Source organism: Anguilla anguilla, chromosome 9 (genome assembly GCF_013347855.1).
Source record: "Anguilla anguilla isolate fAngAng1 chromosome 9, fAngAng1.pri, whole genome shotgun sequence".
Lineage (NCBI taxonomy): Eukaryota > Metazoa > Chordata > Actinopteri > Anguilliformes > Anguillidae > Anguilla > Anguilla anguilla.
In genome coordinates, this window is record NC_049209.1 from 41,527,376 (window position 1) to 41,548,548 (window position 21,173).

Here is a 21,173-nt window from a genome sequence, read left to right on the forward strand (position 1 = left end):
TATTATTAATAATTAAAATCCCAATGCTAACAATATATTTGTGAGGCCAGAACAAACATATTTTTCCAGTGTATGTGTGCCAGCTGTATAAATAACAATGGGACCAGCTGCACTCCATATAGTACTATGTGAGAAAAATCTGTCAAAACCCTCGCTTTGATCTTGTTGCTAGTTTTCTATTTGAATACTTATGTCCATGGCACGGATACAGTAGTATATGGAGGAGAGCATCCTGTGTGGTCGTACACTCTGAAACTAATGCGTAATGAAATACAGCGTAATTCGTTTTTGGGTTCATGATAAACACCATGACTTGGACTTTATTCATTAATCGACACCAAAAAACAAAAACAAATGAGCCATTTATGAAGCCCTGCTGCTTTCAGACGCATCGACAGACGAGAGATCCTGTGTGTGGAACCACGGATTCTGACTGGCCCGCGCGGCCTCCATTAGCCGCCGTGGTGCAGCCCCGGGCCTGGTTTAGCCTAGCTATAACCACCAGTCCCTTCCAGGAAAATAAAACAACAACAAGAACCATGTCCCTTGTTCCATCCTGACTGGCGCGCTTGTAGCTACATCTGTGGTACTTTATGGCTTCTGATCAGCTCCCTTTTGAGAATGTTGATATGCCTTATGGGCGGTTGGATGACCGAAATGAAAAGGCCTCAGGCAGCGTGTGTCCCGTGTGAACTCTGCGACATGTAGCGGCCCTCTTCCGTTCCGCGTCCAGAGAGGCGAGGCAGTGGCACTATCGAAACGGAGGCTCCGGCTGGTGATGGTTGGGCCGGTAGAGTTGCTGTAAACGCACGGGCCTGGCCGGCCACCCGGGAAGCTGTCCGATCACCCGGAGGCCCACCGGCTGGCCGGGGCCCGCCAGCGGGGCGCTGGGCCCCAGGGCGTGGGCCTGACCCGGCTGGGGGTCCAGGGGAGGTAGGCTGGCGCCGTGGGCGGGGGCCGAGGCGGGGGGGTGGGGGAAGTGCGGCAGGATGATGGCGGGCGTGAGGCCGTAGCGCAGCTGGAACACGCGGGGCGGGCCCTGCGCGATGAAGCCGTTGGGGCGTGGCTCCTGCTGCTCCGCCTTCTTCTCCGGCTCAGGCTGTCTGTGCTTCCTGAGGCTCCGCTCGGGTCGGCTGAACTCCTGGATCTTCTCGGCCTGAGCGCGGCGGATGTGGTACGCCCTCCTGGAGCTCTGGAAGGACTCCAGAAAGCCCTCCAGGGGAACGCTGCCCTCCATGAACCTCTCCAGGAGATCCTGCAAAGCAAAAGCCAACAAATAAACAGGTTTTAGGAGAGAGGACGCCAAGAAGCCATCACAACACCCAGAAAACACTTCTCTAGTTTCACGCGACCGTTTAAGAGGCTTTGGTGTAAATTTTAGAGCAGTTCTCCTTGTTACTTGAATTATTTACATTGCGGTGAAGTGGCATATTTTCTAGAGTGCACTTTACATCTCTGAGAAGTTGCGGACATGACAGGCGCAAGTGGAAAAAACGGGGCCCAGGTGCCGCGCGCCATCGTTTCTGCACGAACGCAGACGCCGTGCGTCAGGCGAAGGGATGTGCTGCCGATTGTTTGGTTTCCAGGAGGAAATACCGAGGGCTCTACGCAGCTCCGCCACGCGAAGCCAACAGCGCACGCGTTCCGCAGCGATGAAATACGCATTACGCTTCCTGTCAAATCCGATGAACCTGAGCCGTCCGGAAGTGTCCTGGGTCAAGGGGAGCAGGTGGTGAGCCCCTGTTCTGTCCCACTTTGGGGGGAGTGAATAATTAATGGCGCTCGCGGCTTTTTGCCGCAAACACATCGACCGCCGCTTGAGTGGCTCGGGGGCCGGCGGGAAGCCATAAATTAGGAGCGCCAGACAGAGGCCACCTGGCTTAATGTGCAGAATAATGGCGGGTGGCCACTGCCCTCCCTCATTCACGTTTCCCTGTCCAGGCAAAACAAAAAGACTGCGGTCCTTCAAACTCCAACATGGCAATCTGTACTGTACAGTGAGCAGATGCCACAAATATAAAACAATCAACCGACCCTCCATATTTTACCTCTGGCACTCATGTTGCAATATGCCAGTTTAAATGAGGAGCCAATAAAGATATTAATGCATTGTAATAAGTAATAAGTAACACTTTAATAAGTGCAGGCTTAATTAAAGAGTCCAATTATAATAGCATGTCCTTTGACAATCTGACCATATTCATTTATGTAATAAACAAATGTGTTGCACTAATGTCTATAGAGTTACTCCTGTCAAATCAGTGCTCAGCTCAGATGGAGAACAGCACAGCTCCACTGAGGGGGAAGGGGGTGGAGAGTGGGGGGGGGGGGGGGGAGCGGGGTGGAGAGTGCGGCGATTAATCAGGCCTCTCCGCTGATAAAGGTGGTGCGAGGTGGAGGCAACGTCACTTATTTACAGCTGCAGCACAGGCAGCCTTCCATAAATAAATCTAATGAGACCTGGAGGCGGCTCAGCTCACAAATCCACATCTTAGATTATCCCCCCCCCCCAAAAAAAAACCTTCTCTCTGCTAACCCCCGATACACCTACGCTCACTTTCTGAAGAGGGTCGGTCCACGAGCGCTTGAGAGTGCTGTGATGGGACAAAAGATCCAATCGATCAAGCTCCAGTCAGGTGCAACGTGGCGTTGAAAACCAGACGCTTTGCAGAGGTGCACTGTGACAGTTTCCAGGTTCCTAAACCTGTGCTTTGGGCACAATTATATTACATTTTTTGTAATTCACAAAGCGCAGATTCCACTCCGGAGTACTTATAGTGTGCTAAATTGCATGTTCTATTACAATGTTGGAGCGTATTACATATTATATAATAAAATATTATTATGTATAATTTAATGTTTCTAATTCTATTAAATGTGCCTGTTTGCTTTAACCCTCCTGTTCTGTTCATTTTTTAGGTACAGCAAAAATGTTCCCGGGTCAATCCCTATACAGGGGGGGTTTGCAAATACATGAAATGAACCATTTTCATTTAAAATGTTGATTACACTAATTAAGGCCAGTAGAAGAAGTTTCATACTGAAAAAATAATTTTAAGTATTTTTCCTAGATTTTCAAACTTTAAAAAGGGTCAATTTGACCCGCAACATAACAGGAGGGTTAAATGTTCTCTGCATGTTGATTTCTCTTCATTTATCATTAAAGGCTTTTCCCTCAAAGTAAGATCTTATGTATGCATGTCTTAGAGGGAATATAATTTGTAAACGTGCAGAAATGAGAACTGTGAATATGGTATCGTCAGTAGCAGTTCAACGGATTGTGTAATTTTGTTTAAATGTATGTATGTGCGCACGTTTGTATGCGTGTGTATGTGTGTGTGTGTGTGTGTGTGTGTGTGTGTGTCGGTCTGAGCGGAGGTGGGTGGGTGGAGCTTGGAAAGCCCCATTACCCCTCATTTCTCATTTTAACGCACGAGCTGTCAATTGACTTAACCACTGATTACAGTTGTAAAAAAACACCTATCCTTCGCTGATCGTGTCTTTCTGTTGACAATCAATAAAACTATTAAGGGAAAGCAATATTGGTATTTCAGGTTAAATTGAATCATGGTTCTCTGTCATTTCTGATATGTGTTCTGGGCTTCATGCTAATTTCACTTGGAAAAATCTAATTCCCCTTTGCTTTCAAGACACAGTATTGCCTGCAGTCATTCCTGCATTTACATATCGTGATACAGGGCACTGTACTCTTTCTAGAGAGTAATTTTTTCAAGGCATCGAAGATGCGACACCTTTGAAGGTGTCGAGGATGACCAATTTCAGAGTATCTTATTGATATACATGATATGTTTTTCTGTTCTGTTCTCATGCAGCTAATCCAAAGCCAAGACTTTACCTCAGATTCCTCTTCAGCACGGGCGACCTCCTCCTGGAGAAGGTTCTGGGCGGTCTGCGGGCTATGCTTCTCAGAGTAGGCCTCTGAAAAAAAAACAGAACAATGTGATATTTTTAGGTATGATGATTAGGGTGCCAAGGTATAGCAGTGTGAAATGACAATGGCCTCCATTAATATCGACCACAATTTTTCTGGGAGCAAATTCAAAGTGACGCATCTTTCTGTATTCACGGTGCACGAAGAAACAAAAGAGCATCATATCCCGTGCTCGCAAGCGAAAGAGACTCAAAGTTTCTGTGGTTAAGACTGAACGGATGCCAAGATGCAGGTAGCGAGCTCGCCGCGCTTGAAATCGAGCTGCAGCTACGAGGGGAGAGGTCTGAACAGAACACTGAACACAGCTGGAAAGTGATGTCATACTCTACATGACCCTTGGGACCATTACTACGGGCTAAGGGAACACGCCGAATGAGGACATTCCAACTCGATGGCGAGCACTCACATTTCAGGAACCCCCCCCCCCCCCCCCCCCCCCCCCCTCGAGACAGAAAGGCTTCTCTTGTCAACCAGAAGGGTCCAACAACATGGCAGTGCCACTAAATGTTTGCCGTGCGAGTGCGTGCCCCGGGGGCAGGGTAGGAAGCAATCACTTCCCATTAGCTCAGCCCAGCTGTGCAAAAAGGAACCCTGTCCCTTGAAGAGCAGCTCCGTGGTAGCCATGGAAACGCGCGTCGGTATGCTAATGGTGCACGTGCGCGCGCGTGCATCTGCAGGGCAGCTGGCCGCGGGGAGACCCAGTTCAGGAGCACTGCCGGGCGACAGAAGGTCAAGGCGGTGACGCGTTTGCCGCTCCAGTGGAGGTGGCCACGGTTGCCGGATTCCCACTGACGTTTCTAAGGCGGCGAAAGAGCCGGGACCTACCCCACAACGGCACACGTCATCTGCGGGCCGCGCATTTATAACGAGCCCTGTCGCTGCCTGTCCGGTCGATCTTTATTGCGTTCGATTCTCTGAGCGGAATGCAATCACTGAATCACCACTCTTTCATCGCATTGGAAAATGCAGGTTTTTTTTTTCCAAGACCACCGTATTTGGCTACCGACTGACTGTTCAGAATGGGGGACAAAACAACGCAATTGATTCTGCAACACAACAACCTCGGATGAGACCGAAGTGCACACTGCTGTTGGCCAGAAATATATATTGGTTTTTTTTTCAGAACACTTTGCATGTGCAGCGTGCCTCTGTGTACCCGGGTGTTTCCATGGACCTTAAGGGGCACATGCCATGCCAGTGAATCTGCACCTCGGACACCACAGGGCACAATGAGAGGCTGCGGGCAAACGAACCAACACTTAGGAAACAGCTGTGAGTGACCTACATTTGGGAGAAGAAACAATGCAACCCCCTCAGGCACTAAAGCACCGCAAATAGGCTTCCCTCTTTGGGGGGTGGGGGGGTTGAGGGGGGTTTGGGGAGTCAGTGGTCGCCCTCGGCCACTGCTCTGGAGGCCTACGTCTGTCTGCCGTCACAAAAAATGGCGACGCCTCCATTTCCTTCAAAACCAATTCCGGCACTAACATGAGGGAGGGAGGAAACCACACTGAAGGAACACCACAGCTCTGTAGCCCAGCAGCAAAGAAGAACAAAACCGCAACACGTCTTCTCCTGCGATCAGGCCTCTAATAAACTTACATCTGGCTGAGGGGCGTTTTCAACATTCTCAGATGTTGGGTGGGAGGTTTTACTGACTGAGCAATGACAAGAACACGTACAGAATACTGATCATCTTGGCGATCTCTGCTTGGCTGTTATCTTGGCTAATTTTGATTCTCTCTTTTCTGGGCCGGCAAACACAGGTCATGGGTGGTTCCAATGAAGGCTTAGAGATGCAACTGTATCCATCACTCCCTAAAAGGTCTCGCAGAAGAACAACAGGAAGTGCCAGGTGAACAGCTGTCAATGATGAATGAATGCTCGTGAACTACTGTCAACATCACCTCTTATCAAGTAAATGGCTTTTAGACAAACACTTTCGTGTGTTTACATTCTACAGAACTGATAAGACCAACAAGTTCAAGAACAGCATAACAGTAGGGCTGGGAAATATACCGCAACGATAATTATCAAATGTTTTTTTAAGCAAAATAACAATCACTGTCCGCTTTCTTTCATCTTTTCTTTCTTTATACCTAAATACAGCAGTAAACATCCAAACTTCAGAGGCAATGTGAAATGCCTTTGAGGGAAAAACATCATCACTGATATCTGGGTGTTGATAAGACAGGTAATCAGCAGTAAGGCCTTGCAGCTTCACATGACCTCTGAAGTTTAGATGTTTAAGGTTGCATCAGGTATAGTAAAAGAAAAAAAAGATGAAAATAAAGGCACTACACCACAAGATGGCAATGATCGTTAATGTGCCGGAAAAATACAATAATTATCGTTGCGGTATATTGCCCAACCCTACTTCACAGTCAACTGCAGATCCAACAGCAACTCCCCCCCCCCCCCCCCCCCCCCACACCCCCAAAAAAAACATGAAGGAGAGCTTGAGCAGAAAAAAAACATGTTCTTGTGAGACAAAACTCATGAATATATTCTATGAATTATGAATTGTCTTCTCAGCCTAGGGCTGGGAGCATCCTCACTGCTGGTTGGGATAGCCTTGGTAATGGCAACCCAAAACTAGGATTCCCAAGTTGTGTTCCCAAGGTGTGTTCTTAGTGCACAGCATCTCTTCGCAAATCAGATTAGGGGAGACGACTAACATAAAATCTCACCAGCCACAAACTGACTTAAGCTGGCACTCTGAGACCCCCCTCCCCCCAGCCCACATGCACACGTACACGCACACACAGACTAGGGCACTTCCTGTCAAAAATGTGGTTGTTCTAATCTTTCAAATCTAAGAAATTACCAGCACCGACTGCCTTCCTGCTGGCAGACATCAAAAACGATTACATTTTCATGGATTATAATGCCAAACCATGCCCGTTTTTCCATGGATTCTTCAGCTTTTTGCCAACTCCCACGTTCGGTACATTTCACATGTACAGTTACTGTGCATTTGGGCTGAGTTTTGACAGGCAAACAAGTTTGGCAGACCGTCTTTGGGCAGAAAGAGCAAGCTCCTGCAAACCGATTTCTGCGAACTGCTGGTGCTCTTTCCCCCCCGAGTGCAAGGAGACAAAGTGAGAAACGATATGAAAACCACACGGGGCCCCAGGCGGTGGAGCAGGAGTCTGCTCATACAAGGCCCCCACTTTCAGCTCGACGTCCCGCTTCCCCCCCCCCCCACCTGCGGCGGGAAACGTGTCTCTTCCAAATAAATGTGTGGTCGTGGGAGATTCCAGTTTTCAGCGTGAAATCTGACACTTCTCACCAAGATGTAAGAAACCAGTGAGCATCCGGATAATATATAGCGTCTACATATTCCTTGTGAAATGCTCGCTATTACACTCATCCAGCTCACATTTGCAATCCTTTAACGGACTGGAATATGACACGCATCAAACGAAGCACGTAACCGCGCTGCCGCGGTTTCAGCCACAGTTAAGAAGGGTGGTTGGACGTGACAGGTATTCTGATACCAATCTCACGTACGGCTACCATCCCATTGTTTTAATGCTTATTAGCGCTCATAAATCTTCCAATCGACTACAGTATACGTACTGCACCACACACAGAATATAAATGAAAACCTATTTCACTGACATTTTTCACAGATACTGTACATGACCGCCTAGCCCTTCTTTATTTGACTTTCTCAGAAGGTTTCACAATTTAACGTCCTAGATAACGTTATGAAAATGAGTTTATATCAGGCATCAGCAGCATCTAATAAAATGTGCAGTTTCAGAATCAAATGTTTTAGCCTTTCAAACTAAAAATCACATTTACTGAACTGTATTGCTGCTTCCCAGGAAGAGATCATTAGTAGGCCTAATCATTTCACAGAGCACTGACTTTCTGAATATATTCTGGCTAATTTATAAAAATGCAGAAATGTGCTGTTCTTGAGAACTCAGTTTTGAATGACAAGTCTGCCCAGAAGCCTCAGCGTGGAATATGAAATAACAATATTTGCCAATTAAATTTATTTTATGCATTTGTAATAAAAAGTAGTTTTTCATGCATATTTGATATATTGGACTTTATACTTCTAAATTATGTATTTAGAAGTTATGACCTCTTACTTGACAAAAAATGTAATTAGGCTCCAGAATGTGACCAGTATGAGTGCGGTTTGTTTTTTACAGTTATTTTGACACGCATCAGAAAATAACTAAATTTTACGTTTTTCAATTAACGTGTACCACTTTTCCCATGAGAGTCAGCCCTGGGCTGTCCTACATTAGCCATCTTATTCCCAGAGGGTAGCGGACAAAAAAAAAAGCGCAAGGGGCCCCAGTTCTCACACACTGACCGCTTAAGCCTGGTGTAAGAGACCCCAGCTGGAGTTCAATAGCCTTAATCCCACATTGATAAAAATCCCCGCCAGCCAAGACACCCACACATAGCCGCAGCACAGGAAACACGAACCCTGTTAATTACCAACTCTCCCACCAGTAAAATCTTCTCACACACACGCACACACACACACACACACACTGTCTGGCTGTAGATGTGTCTGAGCTGTGGGTTTGTGGGCAGTAATTGAAAGCAAGTGCTTCACGCTTTCAGAGAGAGGGAGGGATTGAATTCCTCTCAGGGTTTTCTCTCCATGTTTGCCCTCCCTATGGCCGGATCCCCTCCCCCCCCACCCCGCCACCCCCTCCGCCCCCCACTCAAGGTCCTCCGTTGTCAGGGCTCCATATGGTGACGCTAGGCCTGTGCGCTTCCCCTGCTGTGAGCGGGAATGACTCTCTCTCTCTCCCTCTCTCTCTCTCTCTCTCGCTCTCTCTCGCTCTCTCTCTCTCCACAGGGGGTAGCTCTTCCTGTTAGTCCGCAGCCGCCCTGTTTGGGGAGGGACGCCTAACACGAGCAGACGGGTGAGCTGCTGGTTTCAGAGCGGCTGGCTTCGTGGCCTTTCGCTCTGACGTGCTAAAACACGTTTCCACACAAACACATGTAGTGCTATCAGCTCTCATTAGCAGTCGCGTAGAAAGATTAGCAGCTGTTAGCGTGGGATAAGTTTGCTGGGCCAGGGTGGGGTACATGTAAATGAATAAAGAGGAGCAGTCGGTGACCTTTGATGTGGCGGTTTTGTGCTGCTCTTCAGGGTCTGTACAGGAAACGGCAGCCAGTAAAGAATTGCAGACAGCGCATGGCCTTCGGCGCGGAAGCTCATAACTCCTGACTTGCCGGCTTGTAATGCTCTCTCTGTCTCAGGGACGCTCGTCAGAAAAGAACTTCCTCCGCGCAGTCCGAAGCCACAAAGTTCCAACCTTGGGAGGACGGAGCGGGCCCGGTCAGTTTTGGCACTAACACTTTAAATCTCTCGACAAGCCCTGTTACGCAATCGCTCTGCAAAGTCAGCCAGGCCCCCCCATTCACCCCCCCCCCCCCCCCCCCCCCCCACCCCCAACTTAACCCTCCAGCTGTGGAATTTCAACCCTTTTTTCACCTTCTTTTTTGCCAAATGAGAATCAGATGTTGGCGGAGGACGGAACTCCCCCGCCCATCCTGCCTGACGCTGCGGCACGGGCGTCCGGAAGCGGGGACAGGAAGGCGAGCGCCCCGCCCTCCATCCATCACTGAGCGGCGACAGCGGACGGGCTGCTCCTCTTCGCGGAATTTCCGCGTGGAGACGATCCCGGCATCGCAGCGGCGATCGGTATGACTGTTACAGAGCCGAGCTCTGCTGGAGCGCTTAAGGCAACCAGCAGACTTCCGCAAACGTGCTTCTGTTGTTCCTGAGGCCGAGCTTCCCGGCCCAACCCGGCAACCCTCAGCGGCTCGATAGCGGAATCTCGTTCTCTTTAACGAAACTTTGGCCTCGATGGCCTTGCGCACGAGTACAACCGAAAGCATCTTGAGGGGTGGGCTCATTTAAAAAAATAAAATAAAAAAAAAACTCAGGAGGAATTCCGCAATCCTACGCAAAGCAAACCACCGGCGTTTCTTTCCCCGAAACAAGCTGTTTGTAGGGGAAAACAGACAAAGGCTCTTTCAAATGCATTTGTTATGCCGGCTGGATTGTGTAGCAGCAGGGAGGCGGGAGGCGGGAGGAGGGTGGGGGTGGGGGTGGGGGGGGGTTGGGGAGTCGACAAATAATTCATATCTTTGCCCACACATGGGAAGGCCAGGAGACTAGAAATCCCCCTCAAATTGGGAGCACGTATTAATGCACCTGGGAGGTTCAAAGCTAATGTGAGGCGATGTACCGTCCCACACTCCCGCATTTCCATAGCCTAAATCATTCATGCGCGGAGCACGAGGCCGGCGTGTTAAAGGTCCACGCGGAGTTCAGGCTGGGATTTCTGTTCCAGCAGCGGCACAGAACCCCGCATTCCTGCGTCCACCTTTCGGGTCCCCGGAGGACGGGCCGATTCTCCGCGTCCAATAAAGGGGGCTTTTGTGTTCCCAGCCAACGCACGGGCCAGAAGAGGAGGGAGCCAGCAGACAATCGCACGCTTCGCTCGCTCGCTCTCCAGGACTCTCCGTTTCCTCCCCACTGAACGAACCTGGGTGAGAATCCTGATGAAAATCTGACATCTGCGGTTCTTAGTCTTTTTTTATGGATGGTAGTTTCTTATTTTTTTCTCTATAAAATCATTTATTTATTAGACAGACTAATTTATGGCGACTAACAAAGCACTAAGAGCATGTGGTTTTCCAAACATATCAAGACACCATGACAACACAGCCAACCTCGAGTGCTTTCCAGGCAGGAACAGGGAGGAACACAGTAATCTCCAGCCCGGCAGTCCAAACCAAATAACAATGGAAAGCTGCTCCTTTAACGTCTTGCGTCTGTTTGGGAAACTGACACCCGATCGAGACCTGACCGGTTCCCCTTTCAAACAACCGCCGGCGGGCTATTCTTGGCCCCTGTTGAAAGGAAACGGGAGGGCCAGGTGGAAACCTCTCATCCCTGTCTCTTCCCCGTGGGGCTTGGAAGCTGGGCTCCGCCCACTGTCATCGCTGGTGATCGGGGGCGGGGTCTGGGCGTGGTCCGGGGGCCGGAGTGAACCAGAGCCAGGGCCGCACACGCGCCTTCACCGGAGCTAGCCGCGGACAAAATTAATAGAGGTCATAGTGCTGCCGACCGCTCTGTCTCCATAAACAACATGCAAAAAGCGACAGGGTGTGGCTGTTATGGAACATTGACGCACGGTGGAGTGGGGATATCATCGGAAGAGCGTGTGTGCTATTATTAAACGTACGTAGGGAAATTATGACTGAGATAACAAGACCAGGTCAAAACCTAGTATATGGCTGGACCTCTCCGGCTGACCAACGGTGTAACTTCGTAACTCGGCCGACCAATGGTGTAACTTGATCACTCACTCAGTCACTCAGTCACAGACATTCGCATTTGTAGGGCTGACCCCGCTTTTGCGGTCCAGCCAAAAACACAGCTTGGCTCAAAGAAACTGTTCAGGCTTTTTTGTACAGTTCGTACATCAATACTTGGCGCGATTCAGGCGGAGAGAAAGCGACGCAGAATGTTCCCGAGGCATTCCTGCTGATCTGTTTCGGTACCTGAGATTATCATTCAGCTTATGTTCCAGCATCGGGTCGATGCTTTTCACAGCAGCGGTAAGGCAGGCCCCCCCTTCTGAGCTCGCTTCTCTGGACACGTTAACTCACCGAGCTGCCTCTGCTTCTCCCTGCAGGCGGCGGTCGCCCTCTCCAGCTCCTTGTACTTCTCGGCCAGCTGCAGCTTTCCGTTCTGCAGGCGTGGCCGTCGGGCGAGGCTCTCCTCCGCCAGGCTGCGGTTCGTGGTCAGGAGGGTCTCTCGGTCCACCTGCAGCTCCTGGAACTGGACACAACGACAAAGTCCGGCTCAAACCGCTCTGCTGTCAGTGCAGCTTACAGCACGGCGGGCATGACCAACGCTAGCCGTTTACATTCGCTCGCGGTTTTGCATTTTACAGTTCTGGCTCAATTACACCAGGCAAGACCAATAGAGCACAGAAAAGTATTTGAATCCAAAACTAATACATATTTGACCCAGAGAACCATAGCTTGTATGAAGAGTTCATACTGACAGTGCAGGTGAGTTTTCAATATCATTGCACAAAGGGCCACAATGTAGGCCGGAGAACAAACAGCCATTACGCTACAAACGCCCATTATGTTAGCAAGTTGAAAAACATGTAATGAAGCTACAGGCGGGGAGCCAGGCAGAACACTGTTCGTACCACTTCATTTGCATTGTAAGATTTCCACATCCTTCCTCCGTGGAGATTAAGCATTCCTGCTATCCACTAGAGGTTCGGCTCAAGTTCTCTCACAACTGAACGCTCGCAGAAAGGCAGAACCGAACAACAGCTTTCAAGCCACGCTGTTCTCAAGGTCACATCACAAAAGCCAGGAAATGCCGGAGCATTCAGAGCTCGAAGTCGCTGGCAAGTCGGGAGATTCATCATGCTTCTTGAAAACTGATGGTCTGTGGCAGGGAGAGGGGTGAGGGGAAAGTGTGTGTGTGTGCATGAGTGTGTGTGTGTGTGTGTGGGCGTGGGGGTCAGTAGAGAATAGAAGGCTGCTCTCAACATGTGTTATAAATGGAATTCCACAGCCAATAATGCCTTTGCGATGACTTACGGCGGCAGAAATATTTTTTCCATCTCCCGGGAAAATTTAGGCCCATCAGGTCATGAGCAAGTGAGCTGCTGCTGCTCGGGGGTTCGTCGCCATGGCAAACAAGACTCCCGAGAATGAGAGGGCTGCACAGCCACGCGGAGCCAAAAACTGAGCGAACTGAGCGAGTCCAAAATCTAAAATGGCGGAGGAATGCCGCTAATGTACAGCCACGTCTTAAAATGGTCAATGACAGAAGGTCATCAGCCCATGAAAAATGGGGCCTACTGTGAAAAAAATTCATTGTTTTCATATGTAATGACTAACTCTGAAAAGTGAGCGGAAAAAAAACACAGTTGAAAAGTATGATGAAGGGCTGTTACTGAGGAGCAAGGGAGGATTACTGTCTGGGGATCAGCCAAGCTCTTCCCCTGGCATATCCTGCGGCTATGGCACCCAATCAATTTAACAGCAGATGACTCAACACTGCTGAGATTATGCACAATTCATTAACTCCCAGATCGGGCTACATCATTTTTACAAAACCCCAAACTGAAAGCAGTCAGCCAATCCGTCATTCGTTCTGACGTCCGTACCGCAAGCGAGTACACATAAACACCACACACCAGTACACAACCGGCCAAATATATACAAACCCGTACTTAACAGAATAAACCTCAGATTTATTCTGCAACAGAGGAAAGACAGAGCACAACGACAGACTATATGTTAGGATTTAAATGCGCTTAGATTAGGAGAGATCCATCAGTTAAAATAGCAGTGGAAAAACGGTACGCAGTGTTTGATGGTGACAGCATGTGTCAATTGAACGGGGGCATGTTTAACGTCTGCTCTGCAGCGGTGAAACTGGGCATACTGAAAGACCTAATCAGGATGCTGTGAGTTGCAATGTGGAGAACGAGGAGAAAACAAATGCATGAGTAATTGTTTTTTGCCATGCATTGATGGTCCCTCGCCTTGAGGCGTCCCATTGGATGAGTCCAGCCAGAGACTGACGGTGCCACCAAAAATCTCCAGTGCAGTTGGCTGCACAGCTCGAGCACCGACTTAAAGCCACAGACCAAAACATTGACTTTGCAAGCAACCGTCTGAAGCCAGATATCATCAAATATAGCATGCTTCATAAATTCTTTTTTTTTTTTTTTTACCAAAATGAAAAAATGAATGCTGGAGCAAGTTTATAGAGGTTGATTTATGCTTTGAAACCTGCGGATACTGCAAATCCAAGCCATGCTGTCCACAGCATGTACCATAAGAGGTCTAACGCTTCATTTGCCCAAGGGATTCTGATCTTAGCCTGTATTTCCCCCGCAAACCAAAACCCAACAGCAGTGAGAGCCAGGTTTTCTCCGCTGGGCAAACTGCTGCTCACTTTCCTCACTTTAATTTGCACAAAATGAAAGGTCTATTCTCCATTAACTGCAAAATATTTCCAGAGACACAAAGACTGGGTGACTGGATCGGATTTAGATTAATTCATCAATCAGAGAACCAAAGGAAATCCTGCATCCACAAAGCACAGAACAGCATTGTGGAGGCAAAGGTCTGTAATGGGTGTCAAAACTACAATCACAAGAGGGCTGAGAAAGGTTCTCTTTATGTTACAATTTTAATAAGACTTTTCCATTGCTACGTGTCCAACAATGTACCACACATTCTATCCAATTACGAGTGTCACAGTTACACAGTTGGGTTTCACCAATGTTTCCTAATAGTAATTTTCTGGGTAAAAAAATACTTTTCTTTTTTGCTGGTTGAATCAGAACTTGCCCAAAATTTGGTCTCCCAGAGTGTTTTTCCACAAACTTAGCATTTTCTGATACAGACAGGCAGACACAACTGCAATTTAAGGGAAAAGGATTCACGGACTACTTCTGAACAGAAAGCTGTTTCATCTAGTCAATTAAAAAATTAAATCCTTTTGTTATCTAGGGGAAGCGCCATTTTCTGAACAAGGCTAAGCGCTGCATCTGGATTTTAATTAATGTTTAACCAATTCAAAGCAAAATTTTACCAGGAAAGGGAAATTTCATACTTAGGTCACTACTCAAGAGGATCCATGCACGTCCATGCAATACAAAGAATTAAACATTAGCATTTTCTTTCCCACATTGTCACACTCGTTTTAATGACAAACAATTATCTATTACCATCTATGGAGTCTGATGTTTATGGAAAAATATTAAGTTAATAAATTAATGTGAAAATGCATGCCGACTTTGGTATGTCATTCATATTAATGATTTTTTGCATTGAAAGAATGCCAGTCATTTAACATTGGCATTACAAATGTGCCATTTCTGGCTTGACCAAAACATTTACAAGCCCTACCAGAAGAGGTATATTCTACACTTCAATTTGAATGACTTGATAGCACCCTAAAAAAACATCAGAAAGTCAGCATTTGCTGAATTATTTCTGGAGTACCACTGTCTAGGCTTGTCTCATCCCTTTATCCTAAGCACAAGCATGTCAGAGAGTGAGAAAAGATCTATTTTAAATAGCAGGGCTTGTCCCCTGTAATACAGATTTAAATTTCTCATTTCAGGTGGACAGTGCGCAATGCCTAAATTCAAGCGTAACAGACCAAGCATCAACTAATGTAATGTAACTCACTCACTATTCGACTCATTCCAAAATGCTTCAGCCTGTTATGGTACTGCACAAATGCCACATGTGCATCCCGTTTATTAATTTATTCATTCATATAAATGTACTGATTGCCCTTCTGCATGCTTGTGGTACACATCCAGAATGGCTTTGATTCCACTTATGTTCATGCAGCCACTAAGCCGTCATGAATTATAGACTACTTATGTATAGATGCGCTGTTGACGTTTTTGTTTTTTAACGTCTTTATGCTCTTGCTTGCTTTCATGTTTTCCTTGGTGCCGTTTTCATAAGGAGGCTTGCAAAAATAATTTTCCCATCAGGGAAAACGAAGAATTAATTTAGCTGCACTGAACTGAAAATAATGCAATGGACTCCTTTGCCAGGAGTGGGATCTGTCTCAGCACACAAATGTTTAAAGGGCACATGCTTGCTATTTTTTTTTTAAGAGGCAGCGCTTGCTGGTTTTCAGAGGAGCACAGCACTGCAGTGCACTTATTTTACACCACGACAGCCAGCCGTCAGGCCAGACACAATAACTGTAGAAGACAGAAATGCTTGTACGAGAGAAAATTAATACAAGTCTGTTTGTCTTAATTCCACATCACAACTCGTATAGTCCCGGCCTGTCCATGTATTCTCTTTGATGGAAATTGGCACTGACACATAATATTAAACTGAGTAATCAGTATAGAGGAGCATGTTGGCCATCTTCCCTCACTCACAATATCGTTGAGTTTCCGCCACAACATTGTCCTCCTGTCCTGTATCAACTGACTGCTTTTCAGAAAACAGAAAAGGCTGCCAGATTCAACCACTTGTCCCAATTTTTTTCCAAGAAACTTCAAAACCCAATCTTATGTATTTTGGTTAAACAAGCCATCTTCACGGATATGACTGGCTTGCATCAGAAAAATAAAACAAACGAGTTTGGAGGACGACTTGCTATTTAGCTGGGAAATATGTAGTTATAGTTATCGCTTAGCACTAATGAAAGGGGGGGGGTCTTACCAATGGGAATTTAATTTCTCCTGTATTCCACCAATCAAGAAGGGAACCATATGACAATGCTGGGCTTGTTTCTGAGAGGGGAAGCTATTCATTCTGCCCTGAATTAAGAGTTTTCCTCGAAATACACACACACTGATTCAGTGCCCAGCCTGTTCCTTGTGAATCATTTGACAGTCTGGATATTTAAGAAGACACTGATGTTATAAACCACTAAAAATGAAATCACTGAGATGAATCAAATGTGTTTATCTGCTTAACACACTCGAAATGCTGTCTGTGTTTCAACACCCAAGGGATCATTTCAATAATACACAACATAAATATGTAAGAAGATATACGAAAGAAGGTCAAGACTACATAGCTAAATGAATATGCCGACATATATAAAAAATAAATACATAAACTTAGCTTCCCTTCCTGCCCAACGGTCTTCTACAACAGGGAATACAATGAGTGCTCTTAACCGAGAAAACATAACCACGTCTTCATTTGGCCAGAGTTATTGACTTCACAGGAAAATGTGATCTAATTTCAGCCATCTCTCTGGGAAAATTGTGGTTTTGAAGCATCTGACATTGAGACGCATCAATGGCTTGGCTGTTCACTGAAATACATCGTCTGCTCTGGCCATGTGACTACACAGCAGTTACTGTACAACAAATAATGATAGGTCCCCTCAGCAAAATTTTTCACAGCAACACCAAATTGCTCTGCATTCTGTTGCTCGATATGCTCATGCATCGTTCCAAAGGCTTTGGTCATAGACTAGGGACTTTTCCATTTATAGTCATTGTTTTAAACTTGAGCAGCAAATTCAGTTAGCCTAAACGTTCTTGGGCCTCATTATGAGATCACATTGTATGTACAAAAAATGTATTGATACATTGAATCTAGGACCAGCTGATCGTTCGGTGTTATATTTCTGAATATTTCAGACATGCATTTGTTCTGCACTATAATCAGAGCACAATACAAGGCTTGAAACATGACGTGTCACCACCCACGTGGGTGTTTCAAAGGGCATAGAATCTTTCCAACAATCTAAATGAATCTGCTTGGATTATAACCTCTGGAGAACAATTATGCTAATTCAGTTCTAAATGTGCGTTTAAACGTTTTCCAAAAAGAAACTTGCCTTTCTAAGAACTGGTACTCCTTGTAAATACTGTTGATATTCGTGGCAGCTTGCTTTAAGTTTCCTGCTCTGCCCATTTTAAATGAGGATGAAATATTCAAACGTTACTGGCGTATTCTGCAAGAATTTCCTACATAAGCTCCTTTTCGGTAAGATGACAGATAGGCCTACATAAAACCCTCTTTCTCCAGCAGACCTGAGTGTTAGCTTAAATGAAGCATGTCCATCTGTTTTTGTTCTTTCCACAGCGAGAACAGCATTCCACAGTGAGAACTAGGGACGTCCTGTATCTGTACAGTACAGCATAATGCTGTGTTACCAGACCCAGCACAAGGGCTGTGTGTTCCCAGTGACGTAAACCATTCAGCTGTCTGACGAGCACAGTCAAAGAAGACTAAAACACTTCCTCTGCAACATTCTGAAGTGAAATTCCTGCTGCACTCCAGAAAGCGTTGAGATGCTGTTACCTGACGACTTAACTGTTTAGAATGTCTTTCACATTCGTGGCTCCATGAGGAACACTTGCAGTGCAATCTGAGCAGCTGCATAACATTCTCTGGAATTTCAAACACTTGGCCTGAAGTCTCAGAAAAGACCATGTTCAGCCTCCAGCAGCTTCCCCATCAGTTTCCTGTGGCTGGGGGGGTTGACACTATGCATTGCGGTCAAGAACTAATACCGTTCATACGCCACAATTCCAATTTGCTTACAATTCCCCTAAACAGGATTTGAAGACTAGCCATTTCCTGTCCTGTCTGCCCCTATTCTGTTTATTCAGCACATGTTTTGAAGCCCCTTGAGGATCTTTTTTTTTTGTTCTTGAGGAGCCACTCTTAATAAACCATGACAAACACGGTTTACATTAACCAACAAACATTTGTGCATCCTCTGTGATCTACAACCTGGACTTGGCAGCAGTACATGTATGTTCAAAGAGGACTTATACACGTATGCAGGCTATTTAAATTAAGCCGCTACATGTGCATATGTAGCAGCTGGGAACTGGCCTTCCCACAGGGACTGTATTTTCTCGTCATCTGCCAAGACATGAAGAGCATGAAGCACAGAACACTGCAAGATGTGCAACGGGGCCAAAGGCATTCGTACGGATAATGGCTTGTTCTCCATTTTTATTGAAAACTATCAAACCCGCAGGAACTGATTTGAGAGTCTTTCAGAGAGAGCCAAATAAATTTCGCCCACGTCGGGAGGGGGCGGGGGGCACCGGGAGGGGTGAGCTGAGAATAATTAAGTGACTTGGAAATAAGCGGGCGTTAACGTCCAGATGACTATAATTGAATCCGCCCTGTCAGCAGACTCGGAGGTTCCGTCTCGTCGCATCTTGCGCGGCCGGCAGATGATGACCACCACCGTTGCTGCCGCTCGCTCTCGGCTTGCGCGACGAAGTTTAATTATAAAACCGAAACCCCCATTCAGTGAATTACCCGCCTGGTTCCCCGACCATGGGAAAACAGTCCATCCGTTTTTTTAAATTCTTTTTTTCATGTGTACGCATTCACTGGGAACCCATCTGTGCTGCTACGTGCAGTGGGCTCCAGAAAACGGCAAAGCCCCTGGCAGAGTTATGTGCCCCTGCGCTGCGTATCCCTGATTAATTGATAACAGGCTGAATGACTGTATGGGGAGCAGCTGATACAAGTGCCCCAGTACATTAATCTAATCATTGTTACAACAACACCCTTCGCAGGGATGACCTCTGTGACTCCAAAAGGAATGTTCATGAGCACAGCCTGTGGTCTCCAGAGCTCTGCAGGCCAGAGATTATTCAGTGACCTCAACCTCCACCACATGATCACATGACATTCATACATGCACAATGGACTGCAGTCGTGTAACCACTAACCAGGTTTATTTGTTACCAACTGGAGGCATGATGAGCTGGATATGTAACTGTAACTGAAAGTCTTTCTTGTTTAAAATGTACATTAGCCACTGAAACATTTTTACATTGGAACTATTTCTGACAAATAGCCAACCAATTGCAAACTGAATGTAAAAAAAGCATTTAACAAATAAACGACCAACTGCTATCTAAGCCTTAGGGTTTTGCTAGTGCATGCACAGAGACAGTACAGCTTGCAAACATCTCAACGCTAGGTTAGACAGGAAATTGTTCCAGCTAGTCACAGCCCCATTGTGTACCCACAGGATCCAGGGAACACGGCTTTCATTCCCACGACTGAACAGGAAAGTCTGCTTCTAAATAAGAATCTACTTAGGCAACGTTTGTCTGAATGAATCCCCACAGCAGCGATGCACATTTCGAATCGCATGCCAAGTTTTCTGCTCGGACTCACACACCAGCAGTCCCATATGAGCAACAATTTCCCCTCTGTCCAAGAAGGAACAGCACCTGATTAGGTCTGACAAGAACCGATTTATCATTCAACATATGACACTAGAAATGTATTAAAGAGACGGTATGCAACGACACCACAGCTTTACCGGGATTTGGATGCAATAATTGTGATAATAATTATTACAATCGGTTTTCAATTATTTCAATTTATTGCCTCTGATGAAAACGAGTCTTTATGTATCAGGTCTGTTAAGCTTGCTGTGAATTCCATGTATTACTAATGGGCATTCAACAACCAAGCATGTAAGCGTCAGAGGAGTTGAAAATCGGAGATAATCCAACCACGGTGAATCTACGGTGGTATAGAAATTATGGTCTAACACTTGTACGATAATTAAGAATAGCATCAGGTTTTTACCTCATTTTACCTTTTTTTTTTACCAATACAAGTCTCGGAGCTACAGTTGCCTCTTCAAGTTTGAAATAACCTGGGCACCTGCTGCTGCCTGAAAGATGGTAATTTAGACAGATCAAGGCACGACCTATACACGTTTACAGACCCGCGCGCGTGTGAATGTGTGCGAAAGATAAATATTTGGCAGCAATGCGCGCATGTTAAAAAGCCCTATGCAAGACGGTACCATATTCTCCAAGACCGTAACACATTACATAAACCAATAATCTGAACTAAAAGACATGATTTGTAAACGTAAAACATTGCATTTTCACGTGTCAGTTAACCCTTACATCGTTTGGCTCTGAAATACCACGTTACTGCATAAAATAAAACGTTCTTTTTTGCTATACCGCGATATACACGGGATCCGTAAAAATATTCGTTCAGTTCTGTAGATATCAGCTTCATTGACTGCAATGGCTAGGGAATCTATACTGAAAGACGAAAACATTCTTAAGGTCTACAGAAATTGAGAGCACATTCAACCATGAAGCATTTGGGCTAGCTAGCTATCCAGCTAACCACGATTATGAGGGTAACATTTCGGTCCTTGAAAAACTACCAAGGTAACAGAATTCAGTAACTAAATTTGAGCCAATGTTAACCCCCAACAAAGTAACCCAGTTAACGTTAGTTACTCATAGTATCCACGTAGCCGATATAGAATAACAAGGTGAAAAGGAAAAAAAAGTAATAACCTTTTCACTGAGTCTGACGATCTGGTCCATTTTTTCTTCATCTTTCAAAAGCTCTCGCAGCTCACTGGTGTTAAGGACCCTAAACCCATCTGGGGTAGAGTTCGGGTCCCGATTGTGGGACATTCTGGTCGTTTACGGACGGTTCAGACGACTCTGCGCACAAGCTTGTTTGATTTCATCCTGATCGCTGACAATAGTGTGCATCGCCACGAATGAAAATTGTGTTGAAGCAGACCGCGAAGTGAGAACGGCACGCCACCGTTGGTGGAGACAATGCGAGTTGCAGTGACATACCACGTTTACTGAATGTAATGCCACTAATAGCCGCGCGGAGGCATGGTAATATTAACGTGCAGTTAGGCTACTGTACTAGC

The 21,173-nt window shown here is 46.3% G+C and overlaps 1 protein-coding gene across 1 annotated transcript; it reads right to left on the reverse strand.

The window, feature by feature from the left end:
• Window positions 1-281: 281 nt before the first annotated feature.
• vps37d (VPS37D subunit of ESCRT-I) lies at window positions 282-21,112 on the reverse strand. The gene is made up of 4 exons (XM_035433932.1): window positions 20,800-21,112; window positions 11,615-11,786; window positions 3,857-3,939; window positions 282-1,255 (listed from the first exon to the last, which is right to left on the reverse strand). The coding sequence occupies exons 1-4, from the start codon at window positions 20,920-20,922 to the stop codon at window positions 752-754; spliced, it is 882 nt and encodes a 293-aa protein (XP_035289823.1). The 5' UTR covers window positions 20,923-21,112; the 3' UTR covers window positions 282-751.
• Between the last annotated feature and the right edge of the window lie 61 nt (window positions 21,113-21,173).

What these genes read in the sequence shown, in the direction of transcription:
- vps37d (XM_035433932.1), bottom strand. Translation starts at nt 20,922, where the DNA reads ATGTCCCACAATCGGGACCCGAACTCTACCCCAGATGGGTTTAGGGTC. An exon ending in GGAGAAGCAGAGGCAGCTCG is followed by an intron (nt 3,940 to 11,614) that starts GTGAGTTAACGT and finishes TTTTTTTTTCAG; the next exon opens with AGGCCTACTCTGAGAAGCAT. An exon ending in GTGCTGAAGAGGAATCTGAG is followed by an intron (nt 1,256 to 3,856) that starts GTAAAGTCTTGG and finishes TTTGCTTTGCAG; the next exon opens with GATCTCCTGGAGAGGTTCAT.